The 14,620-nt window shown below is 38.5% G+C and overlaps 1 protein-coding gene across 2 annotated transcripts in view; it reads left to right on the top strand.

The window, feature by feature from the left end:
- Positions 1 to 14,620, top strand: part of si:dkey-157l19.2 (nascent polypeptide-associated complex subunit alpha, muscle-specific form) — a 33,353-nt gene that overhangs the window by 7,151 nt on the left and 11,582 nt on the right. Inside the window, exons 2-3 of one of the 2 annotated variants that reach the window (XM_034674678.1) lie at positions 5,309 to 5,344; positions 7,206 to 7,500. In XM_034674678.1, coding sequence (XP_034530569.1) covers positions 7,230 to 7,500 — 271 coding nt within the window. In that variant the 5' untranslated portion in view covers positions 5,309 to 5,344; positions 7,206 to 7,229. The remainder of the gene's footprint in view (positions 1 to 5,308; positions 5,345 to 7,205; positions 7,501 to 14,620) is intronic. The other variant, XM_034674677.1, reaches the window with a different exon arrangement.

Here is a 14,620-nt window from a genome sequence, read left to right as displayed (position 1 = left end):
CCAAGCTAACCAGTGTTTTAAAGGTAACATATCACGCTTTTTTCATCAATATATATTGGTCTAAGAGGTCCCCAAAACATGTCTTTAAAGTTTATGCTCAAAAAAACACTTTGAAATCAGATTTTGGCATGCCTGAAAAGTCCTTTTCTTCAGCAGTCCTCAGAACACTCTGTTTTCCCTCTGACCACGCCCCCTCCGGAAGAGGATGTGCCTCGGCTCTCCAGCACGTTGATCTAATGTTTACATGTTGGCTGAATATACACGGCTGCTCAGAGATAGCGTTACTTCAACCCTCTGAATCTGATCCTGATGGAGAGGCGCCTGTAGCAGGACCTTTCTGAACGATTGGTCACAGATTTAGTGTTTCTTGTTGTTTTATTTATCAGTATGTAGACGTGTGTCTTGGTACACAGCTACGAACATGTAGCTATGTGGCTATGCTAACTAGCGCTAGCACTTAACCATGATAAATAAAAATCATCCACTAGATCTTCAAATCTGCAGCCGTGGGGAACAAAACCGATCTCTGCCAGAAAGGCAGCAGGACCTTTTATGAAGGATTGGTCACAGATTTAGTGTTTCTTGTTGTTTTATTTGTCAGTATGTCGACGTGTGTCTTGGTACACAGCTACAGCTACAGCTACAGCTATAGCTATGAACATATAGCTATGTGGCTATGCTAATTAGCGCTAGCACTTATCCAGGACAAGTAAAAATCATCCACTAGATCTTCAAATCTGCAGACGTGGGGAGTAAAACCGACCTTTGTGTTTATTAAGACAGCCTACAACTAGCATGCCTCCCTCCTAAGCTCCTTGTTAGCACACATTTGTGCAGGTAATGAAAAACGGGGGAGGGATTCAGTATTATTTTATACAGTCTATGGGCTGAACAAGCTCCGAGCTCTGACTCCGTGACAGACCGGATATTGTTGTTACGTAACAAAAACACGGAAGTCTGAAACGGCTCGTTTCACACACATTTACAGAAAGGTGTAGAAATCAAAACAGGGGCAGAATGGATTTTTTTCATTCTCGGGGGGTTTGTAGACATGCCAGGGACACATATTTCAGGTAAAGAACCATTAAAAAGTCAATTTTGCATGATATGTCACCTTTAACATTGCACATTTTAAGACAGTATTTTTTTCGCATTTAAAGTTCAGGTAGGTATTAATTGCGAAAATACACAATAAGACAGTTTAATTTAAAAAAAAAAAACAGTTTTCCTCCAACACTTTTGGCCACCTGCAGGAGGTGACTCAAGCTAATGTTAGCTTAGTTTGTTTTAAAGTTGGAACTTCTCCATTGTACTGAGCTAAGCCGCACAACAATGAGACCAATCAAATCATGCCCATACAGGTCTACTGGTACACAGCTGCTGAAATTAAAATAAAATACCAGCCATGACGTCTAGCTGACAGAAATAGCATTAGGTTGGAAAAATGGTACAAGAATAATTCTATAAGTGTCAAAAAGTGTTCACAATCATAGGAAGTTGATTCACTGTCACTATCTGAATGATCTTGCAGAGACAATCCCATTTTAAAAGCGTTCTGCGAAACAAAAACACTGAAGGGTATTAGCTAATTCCTCTTTGGCATAGATCTGCTGAGGGTGTGTACAAGCCTAAGTCACTTGTACTTACAGTAGTTTTCACATAGAACAAAAACTGGCTTTACCTCTTTCTTTTGCAGACCAGGTTGTCAAAGAAAGGTACAGTAGAGCCTAGCTAAGATGAATTTTTGTGTTATATTCATGGATTTGGTTTTGGATTCTCTGCAGTAATCTGTGTTACTGTGTTTTGCTGTAGGCAAGGCAGGTGTCAGTGCTCTGCTGTGCTTTCACCGTGTAGACCTGCTTGCGCAAAAAGTAAAAAGGAGACCCATGTTTGCGCGGGAATTTATGTACTCAAGCCCCAGGACATTTAGCTGTCAAAGGTGTACAGTCCATATATGTCACTTCCACATTTCTGATTTTCACAGTCTTTCTCATGACAGTGTGTAAACTATGATCAGACACTGTGTACTTCATGCTGATGAGTGCACACCGCTGTCAATGTCAGATAATCAGTCAGCGGTGCAGGTATTGACACACTGCATTGAGGTTTTTCTGTGTTTGAGTAGAGCCTCCTCTGCAGTGTGAGAACCCGCATGGCGTCTTTTGTAAAGGATAAGTAAACAGCATGTTGGAACACATGCCTGCTCCAGCAGGACTGGGGCTGGGCTGAAGAAAACCACAGCCAGCTTACTGTGTTAGAGAGGAGATGAGAAGAGAATTCACAACTTTTTGTTTGTAAATCAGCTTAGGACACATGACTTGATCATAGTCTTTATGAAAACACGATACACCCGGATGTGGTGTAGGAAGTGCTGGTGGAAGGTTGAACTACAGATCAAAAACTGAATTAAATTAATTTTTTGGCTCAAGTTTTTGTATCAGTTTTGTAAAAGATGAGAGGAGAGGTGTGCTCAGAGGTGAAGTGGTAGCTGGGCCAATAAAGCAACTCTGTAATTAAGATGCCGGCACTGATGCTTTTACTTTGAAGAGATATTGAGAACCTGAAGCTTATATGCTAAACATTGATAAAGTCCCATTTCCTTGATAAACACAAGAGATGAGACATTCTTTGAAAACCTGCAGCCCTATTGTATTAAACTAAACATCATTTAAAAAAACCCAGATATATTTCTTGAATGGTGATGCTTTTAAGGACACTTTACTGTGTACGTCATTCTATTACATTTGTTTGCAGAGCTGAAAATTGCAGGTTGTTACGTGTAACCACAGCAAAAGAGGTATGAGTCAGCTGTTTGTGACCAGGGTACAGAAGCAGCAGTCTGCTGGGTGGTCCTTTGCTTTGTTCCAGAGTTCTTAGTGTTTTTTCACGTCTCTTTGTGAAGGAAATAATGTACAGACTTCATGCACGCTCAGTGGCACGTGGGCTACAAATGAATTAACCACCCTCCTTTTTCTGACTGAGGCTCTTGATTATTGGTGACTGTAGGCAGTACAGATGCACTGATCTTAGTCATGACCAAATGACTGTAATTTAGAGCAGCACAAACACAGGGCTTTAGTGAAGGGAGGGGCCGGGTACTTTTCTCCCAAGATGGATGCTCGTTTTGGTTACTGGCCTTTCACTACAATTCACTACCTACATATACTGTATTCACACAGTATCACTATAAATGTGCTGCTGTCAATAACAAGTTAACTTTGCTTACATAAAGAAAACATATCACATAAAAAAGCCCAAATATGTATAGAGTTAAACAAATACTTACGTACATAAAAGTACTCATCTTAAGCCTCTCATATGGGTCTACTTACCCATGTCATGAGAGTGAGTTTAACTCTTATTTAGAGCCAAATGAAACCCTGAAGTTTTGCACTCACATTCATAATGCCCATTGGGTGTGTCCAGATCTATTCACTTTTAACCCACAACCCACATTAACATTTTTGTTTTTCAGTACTTTGGTTTTAAGACCAAATAACTTAAAAACTAACCACATCCAGTTGACCTCAGCTCTACCTTCTGTGCTAATAAGTAAATGTTTGAAAAGTTTATAACACTCAGTTTCAACTGTAATTTTGAGGATTTTTGTTCAAATCAGTTGAATTAAATCCGGTTATGTTATTGAGGGAGATGTTTTGGACACAGTTTAATCCTGTTGATATACTCGGATCACCCATTACATTATATTTAATGTGTCCCTAATATTTTGTCTCCTATAAGTATTCACATACAAGGGAGGAGAAGCAAACTATTAGGAAACACCTTTCAGTGAAATGCACTTCAGTACATTAACAAGACCGCCCAGAGGACTTCCAGAATAAATATTAAGCCTAATTCTCACCTTTCTGAACATGTCAACAAAAGCTGAAAATGTAGAGGCTTCCAAAACTAGTATTTATGGTTGAGATGTTTTATTGGGTTGCAGGTGTCTATAATGTTATGGCTGATCAGTGTAAGGTAGGATCATAGACCCTTTCTTTCTTTTGTATGAATTGGTTTGTAAACTCTCCTTCTTACTTAATTTACTTAAGTACTTAATTTTGGCCATCATCACCCTTTTTTTTGTAATTTGTGCAAAAGGGTTATGCAATGTGTCTCAATACTGGAAATGATATTTCCCTGTATTGAAAATTGCTTGAGACTATCATATTTTCATAGATGAATCCATTTCCCACATGGTTTTAGATATTCAGGGCTTGGTGCACAAAAGGATTGCTTTCTGTTCCTACCAAACCTGTTAAATGAAACAGTATAATTCTGAGGCAATCTCAAAGGGTTTGTTGCACCCCAAATTACGCTGCAGAACAAATAGCATCTCTCTGCACGATGCTGCTTGCATGTATTTAAACAAGCTATTTTTTTTTAAACTTAGACTTAGAAACGCTTTAATGTCCTCAAAGATTCAATTTGTGGTACAGCACCATACAAACATATTAAAAACACATCAGACAAACAAGACAAATATTCAAAATAATCCATAGCAAATGTTATCCATGCCCTCATGGTCTGATGCCTGTCAATAATTTTATACCAACAACTTTAACATGAACAAATAAATAAGACACTCCCCTTGCACCCGTAGTCCACATCCTTTAGTCCATGTATTTTTCCTAACTCCTTGTAGCTATAGCATTGTGTTTTGATTAAGAATTATTTGATAGCAGAATTGACTGTTTTCTATGCAAATGAAGGTTGTTGCAACACCAGTGTGCTGTTAAAGTCTAATTTTTACAGTAGCCTGAGGAGAGTTGGTGGTGACTGTGCTTCAGTATTTAGGGGATGTCATACTCAAACTTTACAGGGGTGATGATCTTATAATTTACCTAGCCTAAAAATGGAGATATTTTACTTCAAGAAAGTAGGAGCTGAGGTTGGAGATTCTGACAGCTTATCTTCACTGTCAAACACAAAACAAGAGCAAACTGCACAAAACAGCAAAACTTATTTGTGTTTTTTGCACCTGAATACTGTTAGTGTGTTTGCTTTGTGAATTTGATCCAGAGATGGAAAAGAAAGTAAGGACAGATTATGTGCAGTTCTTAGTGCTATTAGTGGACAAAATCAATTCTTTGTGAAATCCCCCTTTTAGATTTATTTATAATCAGTAGTAGAAAAAAAACACAGGTTGAGCTACCTCTGCATTGGCTTCACACCTGAAATTAAAGACTAGGTCTACATCTTGTACACAGTGTGTGTGTTGGAATGATGCCTGACTGCTGTATAAGAGTGTATTAGTTTCACCTATTAAACGAACTAAGTGTTTATTCCTCCTGTTTCCCTAATGCAGGCGATTCTGACATTGTCCAGATTGGACTGATAAAAGGTATTTATGACCAAACAGTATGCGAGACATCTGGCTTTGAAAATTGCACATCTGCTTAAAACTTTTCCATATGATTCATCCAAACCAGAGTCCTCTTACTTATCATCACCGCCCTCCCTGCATTACACACAACTTTGATGATAAGGATACATTTGTAGGCGTCATATTTGTAATCATCAGAGAACATGGTAGACATTGCTGTGGTATTGTTTCATGTCTCAGATCTAGTACAGAACGCCTTTGCTTTTATTGCTCAGACGTTACTTGTACTAAAATCTGTCTGCGGTGTTTTTCATGCGTGACGGTGGTGTAAGGTAGGAGCCAAAAACTTTTCATGAACTTTCTCGGCAACAAATCCTCCAGGGATTCATACTTCCCTCTCTCTGACACAGCTCCCACCTTCCTCCAGTCTTTGAGCGCTTGTTTCAATCTCTGATGCATGTCAACTGAAGAGGCTGTTCCTACTTTTAGCCTGTGATTTGGAGATAAGTATCTAATAAAGTACGCAGCTGGAAGAAGCCCAGTATAAACTACAAATCCCCCCGGAGCAAGGCTGGGAAAACCGCCTCAAAGAAGAAGAGTTTAGTAAGGTGAAGGGGTGGAGAAAGGAAGGAGGCTGGGTGAGGACGATGAGCTCATTCAGCTGAGGGTGGAAAAAAAATAAGATAAGGGCAGACAATGAAATGCAACAACGGTGACAAAACAGACACCGCTCTGATATATGAATGGACCCCTCCTGTTAAGAATGCCTTGATGCACTTTTGCAGATGTTTATTTCTTGATTCTTCAGCTCTTCCCAGTGTGTTGTTGTTCCTCTGTGTTAAAGTGCGTGAGCCTTCGGGTGCGGCTTTGTGAATTATGACTCCATGTTATGGAATGAAGGGAGCGGTGCCAGTTCTTTCTGTGCAGAACAGTGCAGTGTAGGAGCAGGAGGGGGTCAGTGTGAGTTGAATGAGCAGTGCCCACAGTGAAAAACACAAACAGATATACACACAAATTGAGTTGTGAATGTGGCTTTGAGCACGTGTCTGATGCTGTTTATGCTTGCTGTTTAACTGGAATGTTTTTTTCCACTTATTAAGGTACAGATGTAAATTTTCCAAAGCCTACTTGATATATCATTTTGAAGTTTAACTTTTTCCAAGATGGAAATAACCTGACAAAACTTGAAACCTCTTCTACAAAGTGAAGGATACATTGTGCCTTTTGGTGCATTCAAGGAACCACAGATACACACTACATCATTAGCAGAAAAGCTTTACAAAAAATGAGCTGTTCTGGGGTTTAGCTCAGCGGTAAAGTGTGCGCCCAATACACAGAGGTCCTTGTAACAGCGTCTGCTGGTTCAACTCCCAGCCTCAGACCTTTGCCACATGCCACCCTCCTACATTTCCCGTCTCCCTTTGACTGTCCTTTCTAATAAAGGCTGAATTGCCCAAAAGTAGCTTTAAAAAAAAATAATGAAAGGAAATCAAACCTTGAAGGTAGACAGTAATCAGATACGGTAATTTTTGTTAGAACTTGGCAGCTGTGTGAGTCTAAAAGGATTCTTGGCTGTAGAAAATTCTCAAATATCTGATGTTGTGATATTGAGCAGAAAAGTAAGGTCAGTTTTCATAACAACGTGCTTGAAATGCACAAACAACATGGAAACATCACAACTTATTGGAATTAAATCAACATTTTGCTTAAATTGTAGGCACATTTTTGGTGATGGATCACACAACGCAACTTTCCTGAGACTTTAAGTTGGTTTCAGCCCAGAAACTGTGTAAAATATCTAGTATTATCATCTTTGAAGGACTTGGATTGTGTCTCAAATTTCATTCTTGCTTCCTGTTTTTTTCTTCCTCTCCTTCAGGCTGTAGCTCCAGTGTGAGGTGCCATGTCAAACCGTGACTCCCTGGGGTTCGGGGAACTGATCCCCCAGGATGTGCAGGACATTTTTGCCCATAAGAAGCACAGCACCAGGAGCAGGAAGAAGCGCAGCCACTCGCTGGGCCGTGCTCTGGGTTGGCTGAAGGGAAAGAAGAGAAAGGATCTGGGCTCTAAGGGGCAGAGTCTGGGACTGGGTCCTGCACTTGATCTGGCTTTGGATGGGCACCCTGCTGGGCATCAGGGAGGACACAAGTCGGGGAGGCAGGCTCATCAACAAGGTAAATGTCATTTCAAGAACCAATGTGATTCTCAAACGACTCTTACCCTCATCAGTCAATATTTATGATTTGTATTCGCGTCTTACCAGCTGCTCTGGTGTAATCGACAGTTCACCACAAGTTGCATAATATCCAATCTTCTGGAGGAAACTGAGATTTATTTCTTAACAAGAAACTTGATTCAGCTTGCTGAGACTTGAAACCTGTTTAAGGGTAATAATTCACCAGTCAGCCTTTTCTCACCAAACTTTTTATAACCTTTTTAACTGTATCACTACTAGCTTTTTGAAATCCCCAATTCTCAAAGTAAATCTCAATTTCAAACATTGCGAACCAAATAAGTATTATTCTACTCATGAAGTCTGAATTTCCTCCTTAAAGTTACTTAGAAATATGCAACCAACAGAAAATCTGTTTTTCTCAGTAAAGTGTTTATGTGTAGATGAAGGTTACAGGAGAGAGAGGAGGTAGAGTTATTAATCGATCATGGATGATGTTTTCTCAGATAGATAACATTATACAACTTTAAAGCAAATTCAATTTGGAGCAATTTCTCTTTGTCATGTTCACCCAGCTGCTGTGAAGGGTAGTATATGATCAGTTGAAGTAAAACAGCAGAATGTACTGACAGCACAAGAGAGTTTATCTGCAGTATTGTAACTGAACAGTGACTATTTCATATCATCTTAAGTCATTCCTGTTTAGTTTAATGACACAACATCTGAGATGAGTTTTGAGAAGTTTGTGGGGGCCCGTGGAAAATGCTGCTCCTTGCCTCACAGACCTGTGTGTTTGCTCACTGTAGGGGTGTTTGAACAGACTGACTTCCCACTCAACTTCTGACCCTCAGCTTGCTTTGTTTACTGTGAAGAAAAAAAAATCTCTGTCTGTCCTGTTCTGTGATACTATCACTTCACTTACCTGGCCTTAAGGTCACGTGGGGGGTTAGGTGCTGCACTGTGACTGCAATCCACACCAGACATGCATCAAGCAAGGGTTTTGTTGTTTCGTTTTACCTTTGAGCAGCCAAACACACACACACACACACACACACACACACACACTTTAACTCTTGCATAGTGGGCACATTAAACATGTCATTGACTCACAACACTGTGTTTTCTCATGGCTGAAGGATCTTGCTGTAGCCTGCACATTAATTTGCATATGTCAGCATGCTAAACCAGTGAACACAGTCATTTACTGAGCATGAACTGTAAGCACTAACTACAGTTTCCTTCTTCATTAATCTTACCCTGATGCAGTGAGAACACAAAACTTCTGATAAACAAAACACAGCTAGTGTGCATCAGGCAGTGCAGGAGGCCTCGCCTGTTTCTTTTGCTGTGTGTTCTCTAGATGGGTGGAGGGGGTGTAGGTTGGGGGATTTCCACAGGATTTAAACATATCCAATTTAATACATCCAAACTGTACCAACAACAGAACATAAATATGTATGAACACATTTTCAGACATCTGTGGCTTTGCATAGACAACATACATGCACAGACAGTTGTGTCAGCAATGACAAGGGTATGTGTATGTCCTGAGACAACACTACACAAGCTCTGCACTATTCTTTGCTACCTATGTTTGGTGACTACAGCCGTGTGGAGAGTTTTGTAAGAGAGTGAACAGAGATAAGGTTTCTTTTTACCTCAGCCAAGGTCAGCTTAAAGGCTACCTCCTATATGAGCAAAGGCCAGAAGTTCTTCTCCTTTGCTTTTCTACTCATGCACTCAAAAAAAATATTTAAAAAGCTATTTCTGCTCTTTTGTCAGAACCAGACGTTAATCATTGTAATGAAGGCAACCACAACTCACATTATTTTTAAGCACATTCAGTTGTATTCATTTATAGAAATATATCACCTGTAGGCTCATAGTTTCCACTATTAAGTGTGACTGATGTGCCAGGTATTAAAGTGCTACTTTTCAGAAATCAAGTGTTGGTGACTCCAACAAACTAGTTTTCAGACTCCCTCTGATCAGAGAAGCTGCACAGCTATCCTCAAAGTGCCTCAAGAGAAGGTTTTATCAAAGGTGTATGACATGGGGAAGTGTAACACTCTTCTTCAGGAAAAATTGATTCCCTCCAGCTGAGGCCCTGATGACGATGATGTGTAATGGTGCCAGAGGGGCCTCCTGCACCCTAAACGCCTGGTATGACGGGCACAGTGCCAGTTCATTAGAAACTATGCCAGGATGGTTACAGCGAGGGAGGAACAAGGGGTTCTGTTTTTCCTGACCCCCCCCCCCCCCCCCCCACTCTCACTGTTCTTCCTCACATTGAAACATTTTGACCCACACAGCATCACATGGATTATATATGTGTAGGAGATCCTGAATGACAGCCTGGTATAAAACCTCAGTTCTTTTTTTTTGGGGGGGTGGAGGCTTATAGATCACCAAAGATATCTATATATATTATGTAGTCTCTTTAATATCAGTGTTTAAATAAATACAGCATTCAGTCAAGAGAGAAATATAAATGACCATAACACTAAAATAACAACAACATGGGTAAAACTATTAGCTCTTTAATGCATTAGCTGCTTAAAGCTTTCTTCTTAAAGCTCCTGTGAGGAACTTTTGGATTCTGTTGTTTTTTGCGCCCCCTGTGGACAAAGGTGTACATCTTATCCCTTTCCTGTTTTTGTCCCGTACAGGCAAAGGCAGTGTTTTCTTACAAAAAAAAAGTCATCCAATTCTTTTTACAGTCAAAAATATCACTCATGAAAAGTTGCTTTTGAAAATGTCAAAAAAGCTGTTGCCCCAGCACGCTGTCAATAATCTGGTCAACACCTACCCCCTCACCTCAGTTACAAGCATTAAAACTGCAATATACAAGTTTTTAATCGTGTTGCTAATATTCCTGTTTGCTTGTATAGTTCAGAGGTAGCTCTATATCTAAATATATATTGAAACCAGTTAAAAACTCCTCACAGTGGCTTTAAAACATAAAAGTGACATTTAAAAAAAATATTAAATTAATTATTGAATCTTGCCTGCAAGAAGGAATGACAAAAGCTATATGGATGTAGCTTCAAATTTGAGTTATTTCCTGCTTCCCGTTGTAGTATACCTCAAATTGATGTTATTATGTTGTGCTTTAAGAGAAAATTCGATAATAAAAATACTTACTTTACCCATTAATTGAAGGCAAGGTTCTTATTTACTCACATTTCCCAATTTTAGACTGAGTTTAGTGCTTCTATGTAGTGTCAAAGTTAGATAAAGAAAATCTAATTAAGTGGGACATTTTGAGCTCCAAAAAGTTTTTCTAAAGATACAAGTTTTACCTTGACAAGTTCAAACTTGTGATAGATTCCTTTTGAAGTAACCTGCTATTGACAGATCAGAATCAACCACCCCACATTTTTGTTTTTCAGTATCATGTCATGATGTAGATGTAGGAGTATGTAAATTTCCTGTGCACAGTAATCTTACTCTTTGCTCTTGTGGGAATGTATTTTGGTAAACACAGCCAGTGGAGTTTGACCACAGAGGAAATTGCACAGTAGTGGGTTTTGGGTTTTGGAGAGATAAACTCTGGCCTCCTCAATCTTTCACCATGTTAAACCCATTAACTCTGCATTGTCTCCTCTGATTACCTGGACAATGTTTCATCCTAAGCCAAACGACAGAGGATATCTGTCGTGACATGTTAACTCACTTCCATTTGTCTAATTCCTCTCACGGCTAATGTCCATCCTGGCGTACCTGTCTGACAGTGATTTATGTCTCTGGCATGCTGTCCGTTTATTCTATGTAGAATGAAACACTCTCTAATGTCACTGCTGAAAAACTGTCCACGCTTTGTAATTAGTTCAGGAGGAATACTTAAGGTTTAATTAAATGGAAATAAGATGAAGGGGAGACTGATGAGGTCATACAGTCCTGCCAGGTACACTTAGAAGGTCACCTGTTTGCTCGAAACTCACCCTCAGAGATTCCTCACATTCCTGAGCTTTATAAAGATATTTCTCTGAGGAAGCTACAAATAGGGAGCCCTTTGTGTGTGAGAGAGTGTGTTTGGCATAGATGCCAGGTGACTGATTATATGAGATACTTTATTTGACTTTGTCAAACACTTTGTTAAAAACACTGCGCTTATTTTAGCACAGATTGTAAACCTTAGATGTAGTTTTCTGTATTTTCTGACTATGCTATCTGTTAAAGGAGCTTTGTGCAATATTTGTTTTTGATACAGTGGTATGAAATACTTTAACAGGTTCATCCTCCGGTTATTTTGGGAAAAATCGACTTGGCTATGTATAAAACATAATGAAAAAAACCCTTAACTATGGAAAAGAGTGCATTTTCAGGAAAAGTAGAGCTCAAACTTTTAGCTTTGACACTGCAGGAAGCACAATATATAAGAAGTTCCAACACATTGAAAACAAAGACAATACAAATATCAAGGCAACATTGTATGCACAAGTTACAGGTTGCTTGTTAATATTCTAAGATAAATTGTGACATTAGAGTCTTCATAATACTTTGTGCAGGGACATACATTCAGGAGCTTTGGAGGCATCGTGGAAAATGTTTTTACTCTGGTAAACAAAAACACCAAGACAGAAGCTGAACACTACATCAACCTTTGTCCAAATAATCTAACTATGTAAATGCTGGTTTTAAATGTATCATGTGATAGAATGAATTGTTGTTCTTATGTGACACAGGATTATTGTCCTTAGTTTTTCTGTGACAATGACACACTAACAATGAAGAGCAGGAGAACAGGTTTGAGACAACTGACATCTGATAGAGTTTCACTTTCCTCCACTCATGACAGGAAGTAACCAACCAAATGCTTTTTATGTTTCTCCTTTAGAGATCCCAATTATTAAAAAGTGCAATTAAAAGTGCTTTTTGATTCTGGCTTGCATTTTGTAGATGAGAACACCTTAGCAGAGGGAATATGAGGTTAAAAAAAAATCTGTGCCCTTTTGGGTATATTTTGTTGTTCTGACACACAGGTACACCATGTTCCTGTTTTTTGGGGATTAAAGCTGATGCTGACGTTGTGGGAATTTGTGTAGATGAAGACTCGACAGTCTGCATAGTAAACAGTGGCACAGATGTGTGTTTATAATTACAGGGTTTATTTGGCATTTACAAGGATTTCATTTCATTAGGTGAAGAAGTGCTGCGCCCTTATGGCAGAAGAGATCATATTTAGGTCACATGAATGGCTTAGAAAAGATAACTCTGTGCCTGTTTGCCCTCTAGTCCCAACTGAATTATATGCTTCAGTTTCATTTAATCAAGTTCATTTTGCTCCTTGCAGGCCCTTTATGTATGGTATCAGTGTCACCAAATCAAGCAGGACAGCCAAAAGCAACAGATATTGTGAAATGATGAAATCATGCATTGTTTCATTGTAAAGCTATGCAGATATGTTCTTGTGGCTCTGCACCAACTGCAAGAACTGTTGTCACGATAGGAAAATGTTTGCCAACACACTGTGGTGTGTCTACAGACAGACTGATAAATGTGTGCTTGGAAAGTTTTGAGTCACAAGTCATGACTTTTTTTGTGAAACAGGGTGTATTTCAGACATTTGGGAAAGAGTGAAATCTGTCGGTGAAGATAAGTTAGTTTGTTTTTGCTGACCTGCTTAGCAAAGTTCAGTAAAGGTGCACACAGTGTTGATAAGTCACTCAGTTTATTTTTCCTGTCTATTGCAGGATATTTGTTTTCCAGTAAAAAAACTGACTTTCTATGCCCACAGTTTCAAGGGAGGTTATCTTATTTTGAGAATTTAAAATGAATGGTATATAAAAGTATAGTGCTGCCATGCTAACATGCTAGCAGTGAGTTGTAGGGTAATCCTTACACTGGAAAAATGCCCTTCCAAAGACAAGGGAAAAAAAACGTATTTCAAGGCACTTTTACCTTGAAATAAGCAGAAAAAAAAATCTGCCAATAGAACAAGTGAAAATTTGCTTGGTAAGATTTCTTAAAATAAGACGTAATATTTAAAAAACTGTGATCTTAAAATTAGCAGGTAAACCTTATTTTAAGCAATATTTTACCAGTATTTAAAAGCTTAGTGTCTCAGAATAAGACAGGAATGATAACAATTAGTATTTTTTCATTCAAAAGATTTTTGCAGTAATACATTTCATGTCAACTTCTTCATTTGAGATATATTCACTTTAATTTGAGTTGTATTATAGCAGCACTTCTCTAGGTTTAAGACCATCTTGTACTTGAAATAAGATTACAAAGTTTAATTTGAGCATTTTGAGATATAATGTCTTCTCATAGTGAGCTGAATATACTAATATTCAGTCATGTTGTTTTTCAAGATAAGCCAGCTATGCTCAAAAGTAGGAGTTTCATTGTGTGCATGTAGTTTAAGGATGTATATTTTTATCTGATTTAGAAGAAACAGTGCCTGAAAACTGTAACCCACCCTTAAAATAAACAAAACTGTCTTTCCTTCTTTCTTTCTTTCTTTCTTTCTTTCTCCTTTCTTTCTTTCTTTCTTTCTTTCTTTCTCTCTTTCTTACTCCTTTCTTTCTTTCTTTCTTTCTTTCTTTCTTTCTTCTTTCTTTCTTTCATCAATGGAGCTGTTTTCTGATAGATTCTCCAATAAAATGCATTTACTTAAATCAAGTAAAGTGTTTGTCTTAAATCAAGATTATCCGTCTTCTACAAATAAGACCTCAGCTTGAAAAATGTATGAAATGTAAACTAAACCTGGTTTCTTCTAAATTACAACTCAAAACAAGATAATTTCAAGATTGTTTGACTTTCCAAGATATTTAAGATGCTTTGTCTTAAAACAAGTCCCTCTATCTTGTAACATTTTTATATGTTAAGTAAATTTATCTTAAATCAAGTGGGATAAGACATTTTGACTAAAACTGAGGCAATTTCACTTGGTAAGATTTTGAGTTTTTGCAGTGTAAGCACAACTGTTTGTTGAGCAAAACTCAGCATGCTGACCTGCCCAAAATAACATGCTGTAATTAAATGCTAAGTTGTAAGATGGTTATTTTTACCAGGGTCTCTGATATTTATAGTAGGTTTCTAACCCACTGTGTGATGGGTTAGCATGCTAACATTTGCTAGTTATCACTGAAGACAGCTGAGGTGGATGGAGA

Source organism: Notolabrus celidotus, chromosome 22 (genome assembly GCF_009762535.1).
Source record: "Notolabrus celidotus isolate fNotCel1 chromosome 22, fNotCel1.pri, whole genome shotgun sequence".
NCBI lineage: Eukaryota > Metazoa > Chordata > Actinopteri > Labriformes > Labridae > Notolabrus > Notolabrus celidotus.
The sequence above is the reverse complement of the archived record's forward strand: the minus strand, read 5'-3'. Positions and strand labels throughout refer to the sequence as shown.